General features: G+C 37.5%; 1 protein-coding gene across 1 annotated transcript in view; it reads right to left on the bottom strand.

Moving 5' to 3' along the window:
* Positions 1 to 5,234: 5,234 nt before the first annotated feature.
* HSD17B12 (hydroxysteroid 17-beta dehydrogenase 12) overlaps positions 5,235 to 18,668 on the bottom strand; it is a 61,865-nt gene continuing 48,431 nt past the window's right edge. The window contains exons 7-11 of the mRNA XM_015818465.1: positions 17,121 to 17,155; positions 12,213 to 12,294; positions 9,652 to 9,717; positions 6,573 to 6,722; positions 5,235 to 6,449 (exon numbers count right to left, since the gene is read on the bottom strand). Of these exons, the coding sequence (XP_015673951.1) occupies positions 6,345 to 6,449; positions 6,573 to 6,722; positions 9,652 to 9,717; positions 12,213 to 12,294; positions 17,121 to 17,155 (438 nt within the window). The 3' untranslated portion in view covers positions 5,235 to 6,344. The remainder of the gene's footprint in view (positions 6,450 to 6,572; positions 6,723 to 9,651; positions 9,718 to 12,212; positions 12,295 to 17,120; positions 17,156 to 18,668) is intronic.

The following is an 18,668-nucleotide window of genomic DNA, read 5'->3' as shown; positions in this document are numbered from 1 at the left end:
GCGCGGCAATCATTGGGCGGTGAGACGTTCTTTTGCCCCGCCCACCGCTGTGGGTCTCAGCCCCTCTCCGCGCGGAGAGGAATGTTAGGAGCGGGAGGCGGGGCTGCGCTCCTTGTCTTGAAAATTCCTGGGATCGGCTTTCCGCAGAGCAACCTTTGCGTAGCTCGCTCGAAAACTTTTCCGGGTCGCCACCCCCGTTTTCTGCAGGAGGCAGCGGATGACTAGGGTGTTTCCGGCAAGGAGCCGAGTCTCCGCCGGCTACTGTTCCTTAGCAACTGGCATTCTGAGATGCCAGTGGTATTAGCCGTTTCATTTTGAGCTTTAAAATGATAAAGAATTGGACTTTTTAAATTACTTTTAGCCGCGTTTAGAGTTCTGTTAGAGCAGGGGTAGGCAGCCTCGGCTCTTTTATGACTCGTGGACTTCAACTCCCAGAATTCCTGAGCCAGCATGGCTGGCTCAGGAATTCTGGGAGTTGAAGTCCACGAGTCATAAAAGAGCCGAGGTTGCCCACCCCTGTATTAGAGCTTAAGTGTGCGTGGAGTTCCTGATTTATGACTTGACCTGACTTTACACCAAAGCAAGATTGTGGTGCTTGAGGGGTCCTTGGTGCTCTCTGAACTTGGTTGTTTTCTTGCATTTCGTTACCCAAACTGAATAACATCATCCGTGCTAGTAAGGAGTGCTGTTTGCTGTCAGTTTATATATCTAGTGGCTTGCTGTGGTGCTTACTAGAGGTGGAAACTGGATAAATCTTAAGTATTTGATTTTGATTTAAATCTTTTGCTATCTTTGTGTTCACTTTAAAAATTATTTTGATGTACACTTATTGAGAAGCAAGCAGCAAACAGAAGTGCCTAACTTTTTGCAGTCTGTTAGCAATCAATTCAAACCTAATAACCAGCCCTGATGCTAAAGGGAGAAATGGCATGAACACCTGGGACATTATTTAAGAGCTCTTTGTTGCAGACTGTTGTGTGAAGACACACTCTGGCAACATCCTCCTTTTGCCACATCTGTGAATATGCCTTCATTTCAAACTCACTAAAGAAGTTAGACTTAAATTTTATGACACTAAACTGGCAGGAATAGCCAACAACCCAGAAGACAAGCTCAGGATCCAAAAAGATCTTGACAAACTTGAAAATGGGCCCTATCCAACAAAATGAATTTTAATGTGGAGAAAAGCAAAGTTTTACATTTATGCAGGAAAATTCAAAGGTATAAGTACAGGAGAGACCTGGCTCAAAAACAGTAATTGTGAGAGGGACCTTGGAGTCCTAGTAGATGATCACTTGACTATGAGCCAGCAATGTGCAGCAGCCACCAAAAAAGCTAATACAATCCTGGATTGTATAAACAGAGGCATAAAATCAAGATCACACAAAGTATTAGTACCGCTTTATAAAAACCCTAGTAAGACCACACCTGGAATACTGCAACCAATTTCGGTCACCATACTACAAAAAAGATGTTGAGACTTTGGAAAAAATTCAGAGAAGAGCAACTAAAATGATCAAAGGCCTGGAGACTAAAACATATGAAGAACGGCTGCAGGATTTGGGTTTGATTAGTCTAAGAAAAGAAGAAACGGGTGACAAGATAGCAGTGTTCCAGTATTTGAGGGGCTGCCACAAAGAGGGCATCAAACTATTCTCCAAAGTACCAGAGGGCAGGACAAGAAACAATGGTTGGAAACTGACCAAAGAGAGAAGCAACCTGGAATTAAGGAGAAACTTCCTAACAGTGAGGACAATTAACCAGTGGAACAGCTTGCCTCCAGAAATCATGGGCGCTCCATCATTGGAGGTTTTTAAGAAGAGACTGGACAGTCACTTGTCTGAGATGGTATAGGTTCTCCTGCTTGAGTGGGGGGGAGGGCTGGACTAGAAGACCTTCCTATCCTATCCTATCCTATCCTATCCTAAGCAGCGTTGATGCAATCTGCTACATTTTGCAAGCCATTAGACTGGAAGTAAAAGTTATGTTGTATAAAGCCACCACAAATATTGAGTTAGTAAATAATGCAATAGATTAGAATGTTCCTGTTGGATAACTTAACATTTTCACTACTCTGCATGTCCACAAATGACCCAAAAGTGCTGTATTTATTTTATTAAATTTTTATGCCGCCCATCACCCCTAAGTATTCTCAGGTGACTCAGTATTCATTTTGTGATTGCAAATATATGTTAGTGAGTAGGCAAATGGTAAATAACAATTGTATATTCTGCTTTATAATGGTGAGAAAGAGTCATTTAATGGATCCTATCAGAGGCAGAGGAAATTCTAAGGGCTACAAAGTAAAAAAAAAGGACTCAGGAGTTTGATGGGCCTGGGGGTCCCAATTTATCCTTCACTACAAAGATCATTTTTCTTTTATGTTGCGTTGAACATCAGAACCCCAAATCCCCAGTCAGCATGCCTGCAGCAAAGAGAATCCTATTCTATTATAGAAATTTAGACAGAGATCACATCCATCAGTTCTAATGGGAAGACTTCCAATAGGATGGGAGATTTAGCAATAAAAACTCTCAGTCATGACAGAGCTACAGGTGACCTGTGTTCAGAGTTATGATAGCCCTGTGCATCCAGCAAAGTCATGTGATCCCATTTTGAGCATTTAGCAACTGGCTCATCTTTATAGCTGTTCACAGCATCCTGCAATCACATACTGCAGGGGTCTTCAAACTTGGCCTTTTTATGACTTGTGGACTTCAACTCCCAGGATTCCTCAGCCAGCATGCCTGGCTGAGGAATTTTGGGAGTTGAAGTCCACAAGTCATAAAAGGGCCAAGTTTGAAGACCCCTGACATACTGTAATTCACAATGTTTTTTGCTGGTTCTGGCAATGATTGCAAGACTTACAACCATAATTCTGGCCTCAATTACAGTTTTAAGTCAAGAACTACTTGTGTGAGATGCATAAATAGGTCTGACAGTTCTTCCTTTACTTAGATTACAGTATGTTTGGTGCTGTTAAGAGGTGCAAGCCAGGCTGTGGATTTTTCCAGACATTCACACACACAAAAAGAATTTGCAGTGTAATTATAAAAGTACTAAGAGAAATACTGAAACCAGAGATGAGCTAGGACAGTGATGGCGAACCTTTTAGAGACCAAATGCCCAAACTACAACCTGAAACCCACTTACGTATTGTCGGTTGCCAGGTGGGCGTGGCCCATTGGGTGGGCGTGGCCAACTGGCTGGGCATGGCCCATTGGGTGGGCGTGGCTGCAGTGGTAACGGTAGACTGGGTGGGATTAAAAAGTTCAATCAATTCCAACTTTGCGAGATCTTTTTTTTTCCCATGAGAAGTTGACATTTTACAATATGTATATATATATATACACACACACACACACACTAAATTTTTTTGAGCCCTCTCTTTTGGCACATGTGCCGTTGTCCCAGCCTTGCCTCCCCCCGCAACCCTCTCACCAGCAGCCCCCCTGGAGGAGAGTTGCCCCTGAGCATGGCCCATGTGGAGCAGCACAGCCAAGAACATGGCAGCCAGGCAGCGTAGACAAGACTCTGCCCTCACACACCATCATGCACAATTGATGCTGCGGGGTGCGGGCAGAGGGCGTGGCCGCCATGGCACTGCTGGGTTGCCTGGGCGATCTGCGGCAGGCCCTGGAGGTGGTGAGTGGCCCTGTGGGCAGGCGGAGTGGGGGCGGGGCAGGGGACGGAGTGGGGGCGGGGCCAGTTTTTGGGCACTCGGTCTCTAAAAGGTTCGCCATCACTCATATATACATATACATATATACACATACACACATACATATATAGACATATACATACATATATATATATATACACATACATACATACATACATATATGCAAGGAGGAGACAGCACACTTGGATCACGTTTGTAAGGGACGGAGGAATTTAACAGTGAGATCAAAGAAGAACTGCCCCCCCCCGAGCATAGTGCCACACACAGAATTCACTCCACCCCTGAAGTTAATGAGGAGAACACTTACGGTAAAATACGGAGGAGGTATGAAAAAACATCATGCGTTGATGTAGGTAATGCATCTAGGATACAACACGAACAGCTGGGTCCGGTGACACGTTCCAGAAGCCAGATGCAGGCTGTTAACATCTTATAAAAGCTCTTTCCCGGTGACTACTTTTAAAGCCCTGATGATGTTGGGTGGGCCCAACGAAAGCTCAGCTCATTAAATTTTTTACTATTTACTACTTTCCTCTTGGTGATCGATATTTGTTGGTTTTATCATGGATTTACCCAAGAGTCAAATTTTTAGCTTTATAACTTGTGTGTGTATTAACCTCTAGGCCACAGGTTCTTTCTCACTTTGTTAGCTATGAGACGGGAGAAGAATTATCTTGAGTTTGGTGCACCCTGTCAGCCCAAATACATATATATATACATATACAAATACATACTTACATATATACATATACATATACACATACAATATATACATATACATACATACAGTGCTTTTTTTCTATAAAAAAAAAAAGGTGCCGGAACTCATACATCATACAACCCACCTTGCCTACCCTACAAGGTTCCATCCAAAAAAGGTGCTGGAACTCCGTTCTGGACATTCTATGAGAAAAAAAGCCCTGCATACATACATATATATATATAATATATATACACACATACATATATATACACATATACATATATATACATATATATACTTATATACATATACATATACACACATACATATATATAAATAAATAACAGAAAAACCTTCGTAGAACTTTTATTTTAATCATAAAATGTTATAGATTTTCTAATATGTATACAGGCATACCAGCAGAGTAAATTGCCATCATGTGTCCTTCAATAACTCTTCACAAAAAAATACAGCCATTCTGGACTGTATTTCTGATTCCCAATCAATACCTTTGCATCGGTTTTTATTTTCTATGTGTATTAATGTTTAAACATATATTTACTTTCACATCAGCCTTAAGTTATTCCTCACAGGACAATATTCAGAATTCAGTTATAGGGTTTCTAGCATCTATAAAACATGATCAAGTTAATTTGCAGAAAATATTTGTATGCATACGGATAAAGACAACTGCCCCGATAAAGCAAAGTAAATTGAATGGTAGTGTGCATTTTTTTTCCTTTCCCCACTCAGGCAAAGGTTGCGTTCCTTATGGCTACCATGAATCTTCACTGAATATACTTCCAGGCTCAAACGAGTTTTCAATAAAGGAAGGAAGCCCATAACAAGTTACAGCATTTTCATTTTATTTGTTCCGAAAGTACAAATAATAAGATTTAAAAAATTAAAAACCCAAATCTCAATTTTCATGTAAAGATAGATAAAACTATAAGTCTTAAGCAGAATTTTTTTTATTTCCATAAGTTACAATGAAAGAATAACAAATCCCTGTTAAATGTATTACCAACATTTGAAATGACTTTTTCATTTTGGAGGCAAGAATTCTTATGCAAGAGGACAGGTTGTCTATACATGCTTGCTTCTTAAATCTCATTATCCTTTGCATTGTAGCCTTCTATACTACATCTGATATCACTGCAAGAGCTCCCCCCACCTTGTAATAGAGATGGAATCTTACAAGCACTTCCGGGTCCCAACCCATATATGTTTATATTAAGAGAACATCCAGGTAATCAAAATTGTGTCTGCTGTTGCAATCTTTCTTTTTTAAATATTTGATATAACAGCTCATACAAAGTACCATTTTAAAGTATTATCATTAGTAAAAAAAAAAACATTGTGAACATATGAAGTCTGTGCCAGCATTATATTTAACTGTAATTCTTAAGCTTTGTAAGGAATAAAGCAGTGTTATGATGCCTGAAGCTGACTATCACATAATGAATTGACATTGACATTAACAAGATAGATCCTACAGCCAATCTTGTAATTTTTAAACCTTCAATTTCAATAAGGGATATTTCTTGAAATATCAAAATTGAGGAAATAATAGATTTTTAGTTTAAAATACAGAAATAATGTGACTCCATTATTGATAGAGATGTTACAAATTCCAAATTGTTTTATTTCAATTTCGATCACTTTTCTCAAAATGAACCTATCTGAAACACTATTGATGCACTTTAGTAAATCTATTAATTGAAAATATTGTTTAATAATTATATAACACAAAACATTTTAATAGAATGGACCCAGAGCATTATATACTCTAGACATTGTTAATTGATTTTTTTTTCTACACCTTTCATATATCTATATTTTCTTTATGCCAGTCTTGGGTTCGCCTCAGAATAGACCATACAAGAAATATATGACAAAGTATTTGATGCTTCAAAGTAGATTTTAAAAATACCGAGGGTCTTGTCAAAGCAATTTAGCTTAGTTTTCCTTTAGTTTCTTTAAATAGTAAGCTCTTGATTTTAAGGCTGTATCTGTGATGACTTTTTGGACATACCAGTTAGGCATTTTTCCCCCAAACCATTTCTAAAAAACAGAAGCAGAAAAAAATGTGTTACTAAGTTAAAGACCAAAGTATCAATGGATTGATAAATGAAAGCAAATTATAGACACTCTGGGAAATGTTAATCTCTCTTTAAATATACATACCAAAAAAGCATGAGATGGATATCCACAAGTTACCGTTTCCTGACCAAGAGTATTGAGGGAATATTTTACATATTGTTCAGGAGTGGGTCTATAAATGTTTGCTCTACGAAGTTTAGACATTTTTGTTATGACAAAATATGGTTGAACAGTCTGAAAAAGAAAGAACATGGTTTTCTCATTTGTAGAAAATGGTCACTTGGATATTTATAATATATATGAAATACAAGTCATGCCAAATATTAAGATCACACATAGATATTAATAATTCAGCATCATGGGTGATTGAAAATCTCCATTATTAGGTATATATTGGCTTTAGGACGATGATAAAAGCAATTTGGAACAGGCTAGAAGAGATGAAAGAATGATTATTTTCAAATGATCTGGTACTTCAGCTTCCAATTCTTAAATCTGTGCAGATTTAATATGTAAAAGATCCCATCTTACAATCAAGGTAATTAGGCAAAGACTATTATCATAAATTTCTAGAAAAGTGACTTAAATAGTTATAATAATGGAGGCATTTTAATATTATTCATAGGATTGAACAGGCTTTTTAAACACTTTTTCTTTTAATTAAATTTATATCCAGCAATTTGTATCTGTATATTGTCTTAAAGTCTTATTTAATATCTACAACAAATCAATGCACGTGCTACAAAACAATTTAAACATAGAAACTGCTATAGTGACAGCATATTATGTTAATATAATTAATATAGGTAGTCCTCGCTTACCAAGTGCTTCAGTGACCATTTGAAATTATGACAGTGCTGAAAAAATAACTATAGGCCCAAATGTGTGATATTCATAGTGTCATTCATTACATGAACATGATTACAAACTTCCTATGGGGAAACGGCAGATTGAAGAACTACCCTGAAGTGGCAGCCCGCATCCAGTTATGTTTTAGGCCCAGGCAGGTTTCTTTAACAATTGACTTGCTTAGCAATGAAAATTCTGGTCCCAACTGTGGTTTTAAGCATTGTAGCACCCAGATGGAATGAGCATTTAAAAGAGCCGGGAATTCTTGTCCATTTTGAGCTAGCTATCCCAATGACAGAGTAAGCATTCCGAAGGGTGGGGACATGAGGAAATGTGATTTCCCACTTTGCAACAGCTTCAATAAACAACCAGCTGCTAGCTTCAATTGTGACTGGCCTATTTTTTTAGTACAATAAATCATTGATTTAGAAGCAACATTAATTGATCTATGTCTCCTTTGTTTATACATGACTGAGTTAAAGATCAGTTTATCCGATATTAAGTGTACATAATGTATGTATCATGGATTAATTCATTAGGAACATTAAATTGAGGTATATTGAAATGGAAATTTAATCTTCACATTGCAATGTTCAATCATCGCACTGGGTAGCACCAAAGAATAAAATATTAAATATTGTAAGAGTTACAAGTGGTACCATTTTGCAGTTTTTCACTTAAAAACTGGTCTTCAGGATGTTATTTTAAAAAAAGATTCCATATTAGCAGATTTTCCTAATTTTTTTGTGTCTGATTCTTGGGAGATTGCTTGGACACGTCCCTGCAGTTTTCTTGGCATGGCTTTTCAAAAGTGTTTGCCATGGCCTCCTTCCTAGGGCTGAGACAGAGAGCGATGCTACAAGGTCAAGCTTTGTGCTTAAGCCGGATTAGAACTCACCATCTCCATGTTTCTAGCCTGATCCTTAACACTAAGCAGGCTGTTATTCCTATATTACCCCTTTTCAATTAAATAAAGAGTTTTAGAGTTTGATTAATTAAACTAGATTCATTTTTTTCTGATCGTCATGTTTTCTTAAGGTAAACAAAACCTATTGCTCTTTACTGATACTTATGTGGGTAATTTAATTTTAATAGTTTGGCACAGTATTGTGCTCATTTCTCCTGGGAGAAGGAAAAACAAGCACAACACTGTGCCACCCACTCTCAACTCCCAAAGCCGCTCCAGATATCATGATTGAAAGGATCTGAAAGATCAAGAACAAGGATGGATGTACCTCTCTCATCCTGCTCTCACAAAAGTCATCTAAGACTGCAATCGGGGCTGTCAGGACCTCGGTCAGGCATGCAAGAGGCCCTCCAGAACAACCTTAAGCTCCTTCTGAAACCCAATTCAGTCCGTTCGTTATCTGGGGCAATCTAATAGGTGCAGCTTCCCTGCAATGGGGTGGTGGTGTACAGTAGCTTGAATCCCAGCCCCAATGACCCTCTTGTGGATGTTTTTAAAAACATCTTCCTGCAGGCAGTGGAAAATAAGTTATTTAGATTGCTCTAAAATTTTGTCATTTGGGGGGATGTGGCATGTCTTCACAGCCTTTGTTTCCCATGCTCTTTTGACATTTCTAAATTTTCGCTATACTTTTTTGGATGTTCCTGATGTTGAAAATGGAAATATCTTATCATAGAGACTGATGAAAGAGAAGAGACTAGAGTTTAACCTCATTTTATAAGATGCAAGTAACCTTCTAGCCAGGAAAAGGAGGCACCGAGTGACCCTACAACTTTCGGTTAATTGCCTAAAGGACATTTGCAACCACAAATTAAGCAGGAATTCAAAAAGTATTTCAAGTCCCCAAGATGACAATGAGATGGCCTCCCCCGATGCCAAATGACCAAGACGATGCTCTTGAAATACATGGCAAAAATGTTCATGGAAGATTTAAAGATTCTAAGAGTCACATGGAAAGATGCTGAAGTACTCATCCAAGACAAAAAATGCTGGAGATCCCTTGCTACCCAATATGCTACATAACATGTGAGGGTATAATGCTAAAAAATAGAATTCAAAAATTGTTAAAGAACTCCTGCAGTAAAAGCAAATAAATAAATAAAAAATCCTGCAAATTAACTAAAAGCTCTCTATCAGCCAGACGATTAACATAATAAAGCTTTAAAGATGGTATTTCATAAAGTCAGCACTATAGTGAAAATAATTTGATTCAAGGAACTGCCTACTAATTTGTTTTTGGCAATGGTACCTACAATTGTCTTTCAGATAAGGAATAACCTTGGAGTATATTTTAACCTCTAGCATCCCATTACACATACAGTATCAAAACGGATCAATCACACTAACCTGCACAAGGACACCTTTGTTTTGATATTCCAGGCTGAGTGCTTGAGAAAAGAAATCTGCAAAAACCTAAATATATATAAAGAAATATAGTTGTAGGAATGCACAATAAATCATATACTGTAAATTTTTCATACCTTGCCGTTAATTGTAAACCATTTAGTATGGAAAATAGCATTCCAAACTAGGAACTTTGTACATTGTAAGGAAACGTGAGTAATACTAGTATCTCTAACTTGTATTGTATTATGATCAGCTAAACATATTCATAATCAACAGTATATTGTTCACATACCTTAAAAGAACAGGAAGATATATTCCTGAAAAGTCATAGAACTCAAGATTGTATTCGTGCTATATTATTTTAGATTATGAGGAACTGGTTTGAGTGTTCAACGGTCCAGTCACACACAGGAGTTTTTTGGGTGTGGAACTCACATTTTGGCAGTAACCTTGCTTCACTTTGCATTTTTGAACTTGCTGGTCATTTCCTGTTTTTTCCTCGGTTCTTATATCAATACAGGTAGTTGTCGAGTTACAACCATTTGTTTAGTGTCTGTTTGAAGTTACAACAGCACTGAATTGGCTATGTAGTAAAAAATTATTATTATAATAATAAAGTTGGAATGGACCTTGGAGGTCATCTAGTCCAACCCCCTGCTTAGGCAGGAAACCCTATACCATTTCGGACAAATGGCTGTCCAGTCTCTTCTTAAAAAACTTCCAGTGTTGGAGCATTCACCACTTCTAGAGGCAGGTTGTTCCACTGATTAATTGTTCTAACTGTTAGGAAATTTCTTCTTAGTTCTACGTTGCTTCTCTCTTTGGTTAGTTTGCATCCGTTGCTTCTTGTCCTGCCTTCAGGTGCATTGGAGAATAGCTTGACTCCCTCTTCTTTGTGGCAGCCCCTGAGATATTGGAACACTGCTATCATGTCCCCCCTCGTCCTTCTCTTCAGTAAACTAGACATACCCAATTCCAGCAACCGTTCCTTATATGTTTTAGCCTCCAGTCTCCTAATCATCTTTGTTGCTCTTCTCTGTACTCTTTCTAGAATCTCAACATCTTTTTTACATCGCGGTGACCAAAACTGGATGCAGTATTCCAAGTGTGGCCTTACCAAGGCATTGTAAAGTGGTATTAATACTTCATGTGATCTTGATTCTATTTCTCTGTTAATGTAGCCTAGCACTGTGTTGGCTTTTTTGGCAGCTGCAGCACACTGCTGGCTCATATTTAAGTGATTGTCCACTAGGACTCCGAGATCCCTCTCACAGTTACTACTATTGAGCAAGGTACCCCCATACTATACCTGTACATTTGGTTTTTCTTGCCTAAATGTAGAACCTTACTTTTTTCACCATTGAATTTCATTTTGTTAGATAGCGCCCAGTGTTCAAGTCTGTCCAGATCCTCTTGTATCCTAAACCTGTATTCTGGAGTGTTGGCTATTCCTGCCAGCTTGGTGTCATCTACAAATTTGATGATTTCCCCATCTATCCCCTCATCCAAATCGTTGATGAAGATGTTGAAGAGCACCGGGCCCAGAACAGAGCCCTGGGGCACCCCACTACACATTTCCCTCCATGCAGATGCGGTTCCATTGAGGACCACATGCTGAGTACGGCCGCTCAGCCAGCTACAAATCCATCTGGTGGTGATGCTGTCTAACCCACATTTATATATATGCATGCATGCATGCATACATGTATGTATATATATGTATATATATTTAACGTAAATTAAAATGTATACATTCATAAAAACAATTGGAAGATTTTAAGAATTGTACTCGCATCAAAATACTTTCTTAAAACAGTGGCATTTGAGCCAACTTCAATTTGGACTCCTTGCACAAAGCTGAGGTCCTTGCCACACCTCTGGCTCCAACAAGAAACAAGCCGTTGAGTTCACAGATGGTCTGTTTGTTTACAGTACGCTCTGGCATGCAGTATTCAAACAGCAAACAAAGTCAGCGCTAGGAGCAACTGCCTACCAGCGCTCTAAATAGACGCCTCCCAACCGGCCTCATCCCCCACCCACCTAGCCAGCATCCGGCGTGAGCACCAGTATAGCAGCAAGGCAAGGAAGCGAGACAGGATTTCAGCTCCCCGTTTCTCCACGTCGATCAACTGCTCGGCGGGACAGCCTCGTGGTGTATTCCACAGGGTCCCCCTTCCACCATACAGATACAAGGGAGGGAAAGGGCTGTCGCTGCCATCTCTGCTGCTGGTCCCATCTGCTGCCTCCGGACGCCTCCATCCGACAATCTTGTCCTCCCCGTCCCCCCTCCCGTTAGTGGCAAGCCCACAGGGGCTTGACAGCTGAAGGACGCAACTATATTTTTAAATATAATGCTTTCCCACACCAAAAAGTTATAGGTACACTTCATTTTAAAATCTGAATTAAAGAGACTAATTCCAAGGTGTCTGTATTCACTTTCATGAAATAAGGAAATCATTATCCTCTTAAAAAGACTATTGTAAATGTTGCATTTGCCAATAAGCAATTTAGTTGAAGAATGAAAAAAAAAATCACACAATGTTTTCCCCATATATATATACCTTAGCTGCTGAATAAAGAGTTAAATATGGAGCTTTTTCTAGTGCAGCAACAGAAGTGATATTAATTATAATTCCCTTGGACCTGAAAGAGAGACAAAATATAAAATGTAACATTTGTTGAAACAAAACAGAAGCCTAAAATATACAAATGTTAACTATTCTTATGGCATTCTGTGAAATAAAGATGGAACACAAACTAAAAGATGTTTCATTATGAAGTGAACATAGTGATACAGATACTATGTTCGTTCCATGACGATGCTAAGTGAAGGGACTTCCTACCTTGTACCCAAAGTTATGGCCATTGCAGTATCCTTGTAACTGCATAATTAAAATTTGGACACTTGTCAGTCCAGCATCTTTATGACCAACCACAGGGGAGCTGCAACTGCCCCCATTTCCTTCCTAACAACCTTGTGCAATTGGGAAAGGAACCTTATGAACGGTCATGAGGATAGCTCCATAGGAAGGCCATACCTCATATTGGCAGGGCATGCCTGTCAGCAGCTGCAGAAAAATACACATTCTTTTGAACTACATATCTACTACATAGAAAATGAAGCTAGGCAATGGATGTTTCTCTATGCCTAATTATTGCCAAACTAGTACATTAGAAAGCCAAATTTGTGGACATAAACGAGTGGATGAAAGACCTAGTAGTACTTGTGGTTTATGAACAAGTACACAGATTATGGATGGATGGTAACATTGAAATTCAGCTTTATCAACACTGTTAACAAGTTTTAATAGTAAAAAATATTCTAATATTGTTAATTAATTAAACATATACAAATAATGTTCAGATAACATACTAAGTCAGATTGAATGGCTAAATGTGGAATGCTAAAATTTAAGGCCAAACAATTTATAGTAATTTTTTAAAAAGCATATCTGAAATACTATTTAAAGTACACAGTTCAAGTACAATGTAAGTAAATTGATTTCATAAGTAATTGATTAAAAAAGCCTTGAACTTGACTCCTAGTAGTTTTCAGGGCAAGAATGCTATTGCCTTCTTCCTGGCTGTTCTTTTTAAAAAATATATTAAAAAAAACAAATAGAATACAAACTTGAGATTTCTTAGTGGTTTCTCATACAAGTACAATACTCTTCACTTACTGATTGCCTTGTTTAATTGACTGTTAAAAGTTACAACAGTTCAGGAAAAAACTATCATTGTGACTAATCCTCGCATTTATGACTGTTGCAGTGTCCTGAGATCACAAAATTATCATTCAGGCACATCACATGTACAACTATCATAGTTTCATGTGGTCACATAATTGTCATTTGAATGCTTCCTAACCAGCTTGCAACAAGCAGAATGGAGCATGCAGAAGTAAAATTGTAGGTTAGGGTCACATGATGTTTCACTTAATCACCACAGTGACTTGTTTAATGACTGAAGGGGAAAAGATGTCTTACGTCTATCACATATGATTTTTTTTTGTTTAATGACTGTGATGCCTTCAGGATAACAATAAAGCTGTATGTAATTTTATCATATTTTTACTAGTCTTCACACAATATGAATACATAAAGCGATCAACTAGGTATATTCTAATTTTATCAATGTTTTTCTCTTTACCACACTCAAAGAAAACATGATATCTATAATGCTCCCATTGTTGTTATAGTAACCTTTGTTTATACAACTGAAAGTAAAATGATAAAAAGGTGCCTTGTGGAATGCAATTAGCTTGAGTGGGGCAAAGAATATCACATTTGTATACAAGTTCATATCGAACTAAAGGCACTATCATCACATTGAAAATTGTACCACATATATGGTTCATTACAGATATGGATATAAAGTAATGGTGCAAATAGCATTTGATCTTAAGTTGCAGAAATGATAAGTCCAAATAATTTGGAAGTACTTCAGTCTGATTTAATGTCTGAATTGGGCCTGATGTTCACAAAATATACTGTTGGACAGGGTGGGGTTAGGAAGTATTCACTATCTTTGCTGTTAAATAAATCCAGTAGGCAGGGTGAAAAATGCTAATCCCAGACAAAATATGCTTATTCAAAACAAGAGAGTTACTGACAATGAATAAGAGTAAATGTAAAACTAAGGTCCAATTCTCTTTCTCTTCACAGAACTGTTAAAACAGGGAGAATTGCTTGCAGAGCTTAAAAGTTCTTCTGCATAGTGAACAAAAGTAATCACAACAAAAAAACAATGCCTTTAAAATCAGGAATTAGAGGTTTATTGAGGATATAGATTCAAACTGTTGGAAAGTGCCAAGAATGAAGTTCCAGGTACACTGTGGATTCTGAATAGGAGAATAAATATTGAGAAGATTTTTCAGGAAAAGTTTCATAACGGGAAGAAAAGAAATTAACCAACATGGTAATTTTGCTAAAATTTTAGCAAAATAAATTCTGTTAGATGGTGATCTTCCTAGTCTCGAAAAATCCTAAAGATGATGAGATGAAATGAAGAGTGTACTGATAGCTGGAGGTAGAGAAGCACTTCTTGAAAATTTTAGTGTCAAACAATTCAGAACTTAAGGAATGTAGTCTCCTCCATTGAAGTTCTGCAATACATTCATGGGTCTTGAAGTACATACCATACATGTGGATATTACAGCCCAATTATCACAGTTTATTCATGTACTAATTAGATTTATGTGGGCTACAATTGATTGGGCTGTCAGCAAAAGTTGAGATTACATTTATCAATACAAAATAAGATGTCTGCTATACAAATACTAAAATTCAGTAAAATCATAGAGAAAACCTAACATATGTAGTGCTGTAATAGATGCGAACAGGTTTTCTATTAAAGCTCTTTTCGAGTGCTACAGAAAGCCCACAGCATAAGTGTGGATTGAATTCCTGGCAGGAGTTGTTCCATAGTGCAGGCACCCCACTAAAACATATTTCAGTTGCACCAGAGTCAACAAAATGCTTTGTTGCTTTGTATGGATAAGCCCTGTTTGGACATCTTTATAATCAAAAACATATGAAGAAGAGCAGCCATTTTTATTCCAGTGAAAATGATAGTGGCAAAGAATGAAAAAAGAGAGTATCAGAAAGCCAGAGCAATTTTTTCTTTCCACTGCATCTAAATATCTACACTCCTCTTCAGATGGAGCATAGTAAGGTAAAACCAAAAAGGAGGGGCAGGTATAATTGATGTAGCATATAATTGGAGGTAGAGATGCCTGCATCAAGAGTGAAGAATAGGAGTGCCTCCCTTTATTCATTTTCCAAGGCTTATGCAGATGCATGCTTAAAATAATACTTGTGCACTTTCCTCTTTGATTACAACTCATCAAGGAAATAATCCAGCTAGCTACCAGAAAATATCATTAGATGCTGTGGATGGTGCTGATAACTGTTCCATAAACTGGACTGTCTCAGTCACGGGTATTGTATAGATTTATCTATAATAGGGTTTAGAGGCAAACGTATTTTCACCAGATCAGTTTAATAAACCGTGAGCAAGGCAGAAGTATACTAAATGTCCTTTTCCAAGATTCAGAATTTTTAGGGAATACTATTTAGAAAGTTGTTCTTATATTTCAAAAACTTTTAAAGCAATGCTCCTATTGCTATAAGTGTTGCTTTACAGGAAATGCTAGTGGTACTACCCTTGACTGTAGAAATAAGAGAAAGCAAAATTAATATAAGCATAGGGAAAAAATAAATCAAAGAAAGAACAAAAACAATCCCTTATTTTTTGCCAGAGAAACGCAGGGGAAGAACCAAATGGTGTTATAGGTACAACAATTGAAAAGGAACTGAGCCTCATTCTTGGCTACATGTACTGTATACCTTTCACCACAATCTGAGTCACTGAATGGATTGCACATTGTGCAGAACTATCAATAACGTGTTAGATAGTAAATATGAAAAGCTAAATGGGAAACTTAGTCCTGAGAATGTGACAAAGTTCAACTCAGAAGCATTCCAAAACTGTGAAATTGATATGGGGAAGACCTATTCTTTGTCTCACCTATCAAATCCAGGAGACTGCATCAAGAAAAGAAGACTTCAGCACCAATTTTAATTTCAGCAAGAGTTTATGTGAAACCAAGGAAGATCTTGCTCAATCAATCGATGCTTTAAACACTCAATAGGGAAAAATACTTTTCATGGCCAAAATCTCTTAAGGATTTTTTTCCTTTCTTTCTCCAACCATGAATAGATCTGGACAAATGAGCCTGGATACAAAAATGGATTACTTAGCAAAGGAGGAAAGAAACTGCAGAGAGCAGAAGACACTTTAATGCAGAACCAAATACTGTGGTTCAAGAAGAACTGAATGAGGAAGAAAGATACCAATGATAGCATGGTTTTCTGTGTCCATTTTGAGGAATATAACTAGAAGGAACTGAGCAAGGAATAATTTTTAATTTTCAGGAAAATTATCTACCTCATGTAACAATGGCATAAATGGAAAAATGCCAAAAGTACGATCTACACTAATACTGAAATATTGCCATCTCTTAGCCTCCTATTATTCCAGAGCCTTTTGCTTTTGTGCACACATTTTCTGTGCCTGCCATATAAGTAGAGCTTGTTCTCTCTATTCTCTGTTTTCTTTTCATTGACACTCAGGAAAGGCTTTAAGGTTATTCCCAGGAATATCCCAGAAACATAGCCACCCCCACAGAATAGCTTGTTGTTGAGTTCTCACTGATGAGTCATTCCGGCATTTTAATTCCATTTTAAAAAGAAATCACCAAACAGTGGAAAGAAAATAAAAAAGGACATCAAGTAAAGATAGGCTTTCACGGTCTGATGATTCATATACCCAATCCCATGACTCACACAGCATTACACTACCAATAAAACATGGAGGCCTGACTGATTAGTCACAGTAATGAATTTTTCAAAGAAAGGATTTTCCCCTATAAATAATAATGGCTGTCTGGATGTGTTTATGTGACTCACCTTTCCACCATGCGAGGAAGCACCAATTGTGTCATCTGAAAAAAAAATAAGAAAACGATTGAGTAATATGCAGAAAACAGACTGAGGAAAGCCGTCTCACAAAACAGCTGACCTCTCTTCACCTCAAGGAATTATAGAAGAATTTGAAGGCCGTCACTTGTATGACAGTGTATTTTTATTCTACTTATACATTGTGGGTCTTTGATAAAATATGTTGAGCAACTCAGATAAAAGCTGCACTTATAAACAATTTAATGCCTTATTAGAGAATCGTTTCAGAACTTCTGCATGTTACACAGGTGAGTTTCATCAAATATCTATTGCTAATTAATACCAGACAGTGCAAGAAATAAATTTAATTAATATCACAGCAACAAAAGCAAAAGTGGTTGAACAATGCAATTGTCTGAGAGGTATCAGGAATGGCAGTCTAGACCAGTGTTTCTCAACCTTGACAATTTTAAGGCATGTGGACTTCAGCTCCCAGAATTCCACAGCCAGCATTGCTGGCTGTGGAATTCTGGGAGTTGAAGTCCACATGCCTTAAAATTGTCAAGGTTGAGAAACACTGGTCTAGACCACTTAAAACAGTGTTTCTCAACCTTGACAATTTTAAGGCATGTGGACTTCAACTCCCAGAATTCCACAGCCAGCATTGCTGGCTGTGGAATTCTGGGAGTTGAAGTCCACATGCCTTAAAATTGTCAAGGTTGAGAAACACTAACTTAAAAGAATATGGAACAAAAGTCAACTGATCATGGATTACAATTCCCATACGTCTCAGCCAGCATGATTAAGTGGGAGCTTGTATCAGGCACTTCTCATAATTCATTCCATCTTACATGAAGAAAAGGCACAGGATAGATAGACAAAAAACATGAATAACATTTTCCAAGCTGTTGATCACAGAAAGAAATCAAAACCTTTTGTTTTGTGATTTTTAACAGTAAAAATTTCCATTATTTTGTAATCACTGAGAGTGAGTTGGGTGGCCATATAAGTAAGTAAATACAAGTAAGTAAATCATCTAGAAAAGCAAGCCACTGAAAGAGCTAGAATCATTCTACTTTGCCACACATCACCTAGTGCTGCCGTTTATCTTATGCAACAATTTGTATTAGCCAGCTTTTAACATTAAAAAGTGATTCTAAAATAATTAGTTTTCTTACTTACTTATTTCTGATATGAAATAAATTGTCGTATCAGAAAAATTGGTTCTCTGGCCAAAGCTATGAGGAATTTAATCTGTATTTTAATGTATCAAATCTAAGTATACCGTACTATTTTATTTATTTATTTATTTATTTTTATTTATTTAACACTAACTTGTATGCCGCCCTTCTCCCCATGGGACTCAGGGCGGCTCACAGCATATTAAAATAACACAAAAACATTTCCCCTTTAAAAGCCAATTAAAACCAAATATTTCTAGCTGTGACATTATTAAAATCTTTAAAAATTTTCCCTATTTAAAATTCACCCTAGGTCAGTCCCGCTTGCTGAAAAAGCCATGTCTTGAGGGCGCGGCGGAAGGTTAGGAGATCCGGG

The sequence above is a fragment of the Protobothrops mucrosquamatus genome, unplaced genomic scaffold (genome assembly GCF_001527695.2).
Source record: "Protobothrops mucrosquamatus isolate PMUCROS unplaced genomic scaffold, P.Mucros_1.0 scaffold743, whole genome shotgun sequence".
Taxonomy (NCBI): domain Eukaryota; kingdom Metazoa; phylum Chordata; class Lepidosauria; order Squamata; family Viperidae; genus Protobothrops; species Protobothrops mucrosquamatus.
The sequence above is the reverse complement of the archived record's forward strand: the minus strand, read 5'-3'. Positions and strand labels throughout refer to the sequence as shown.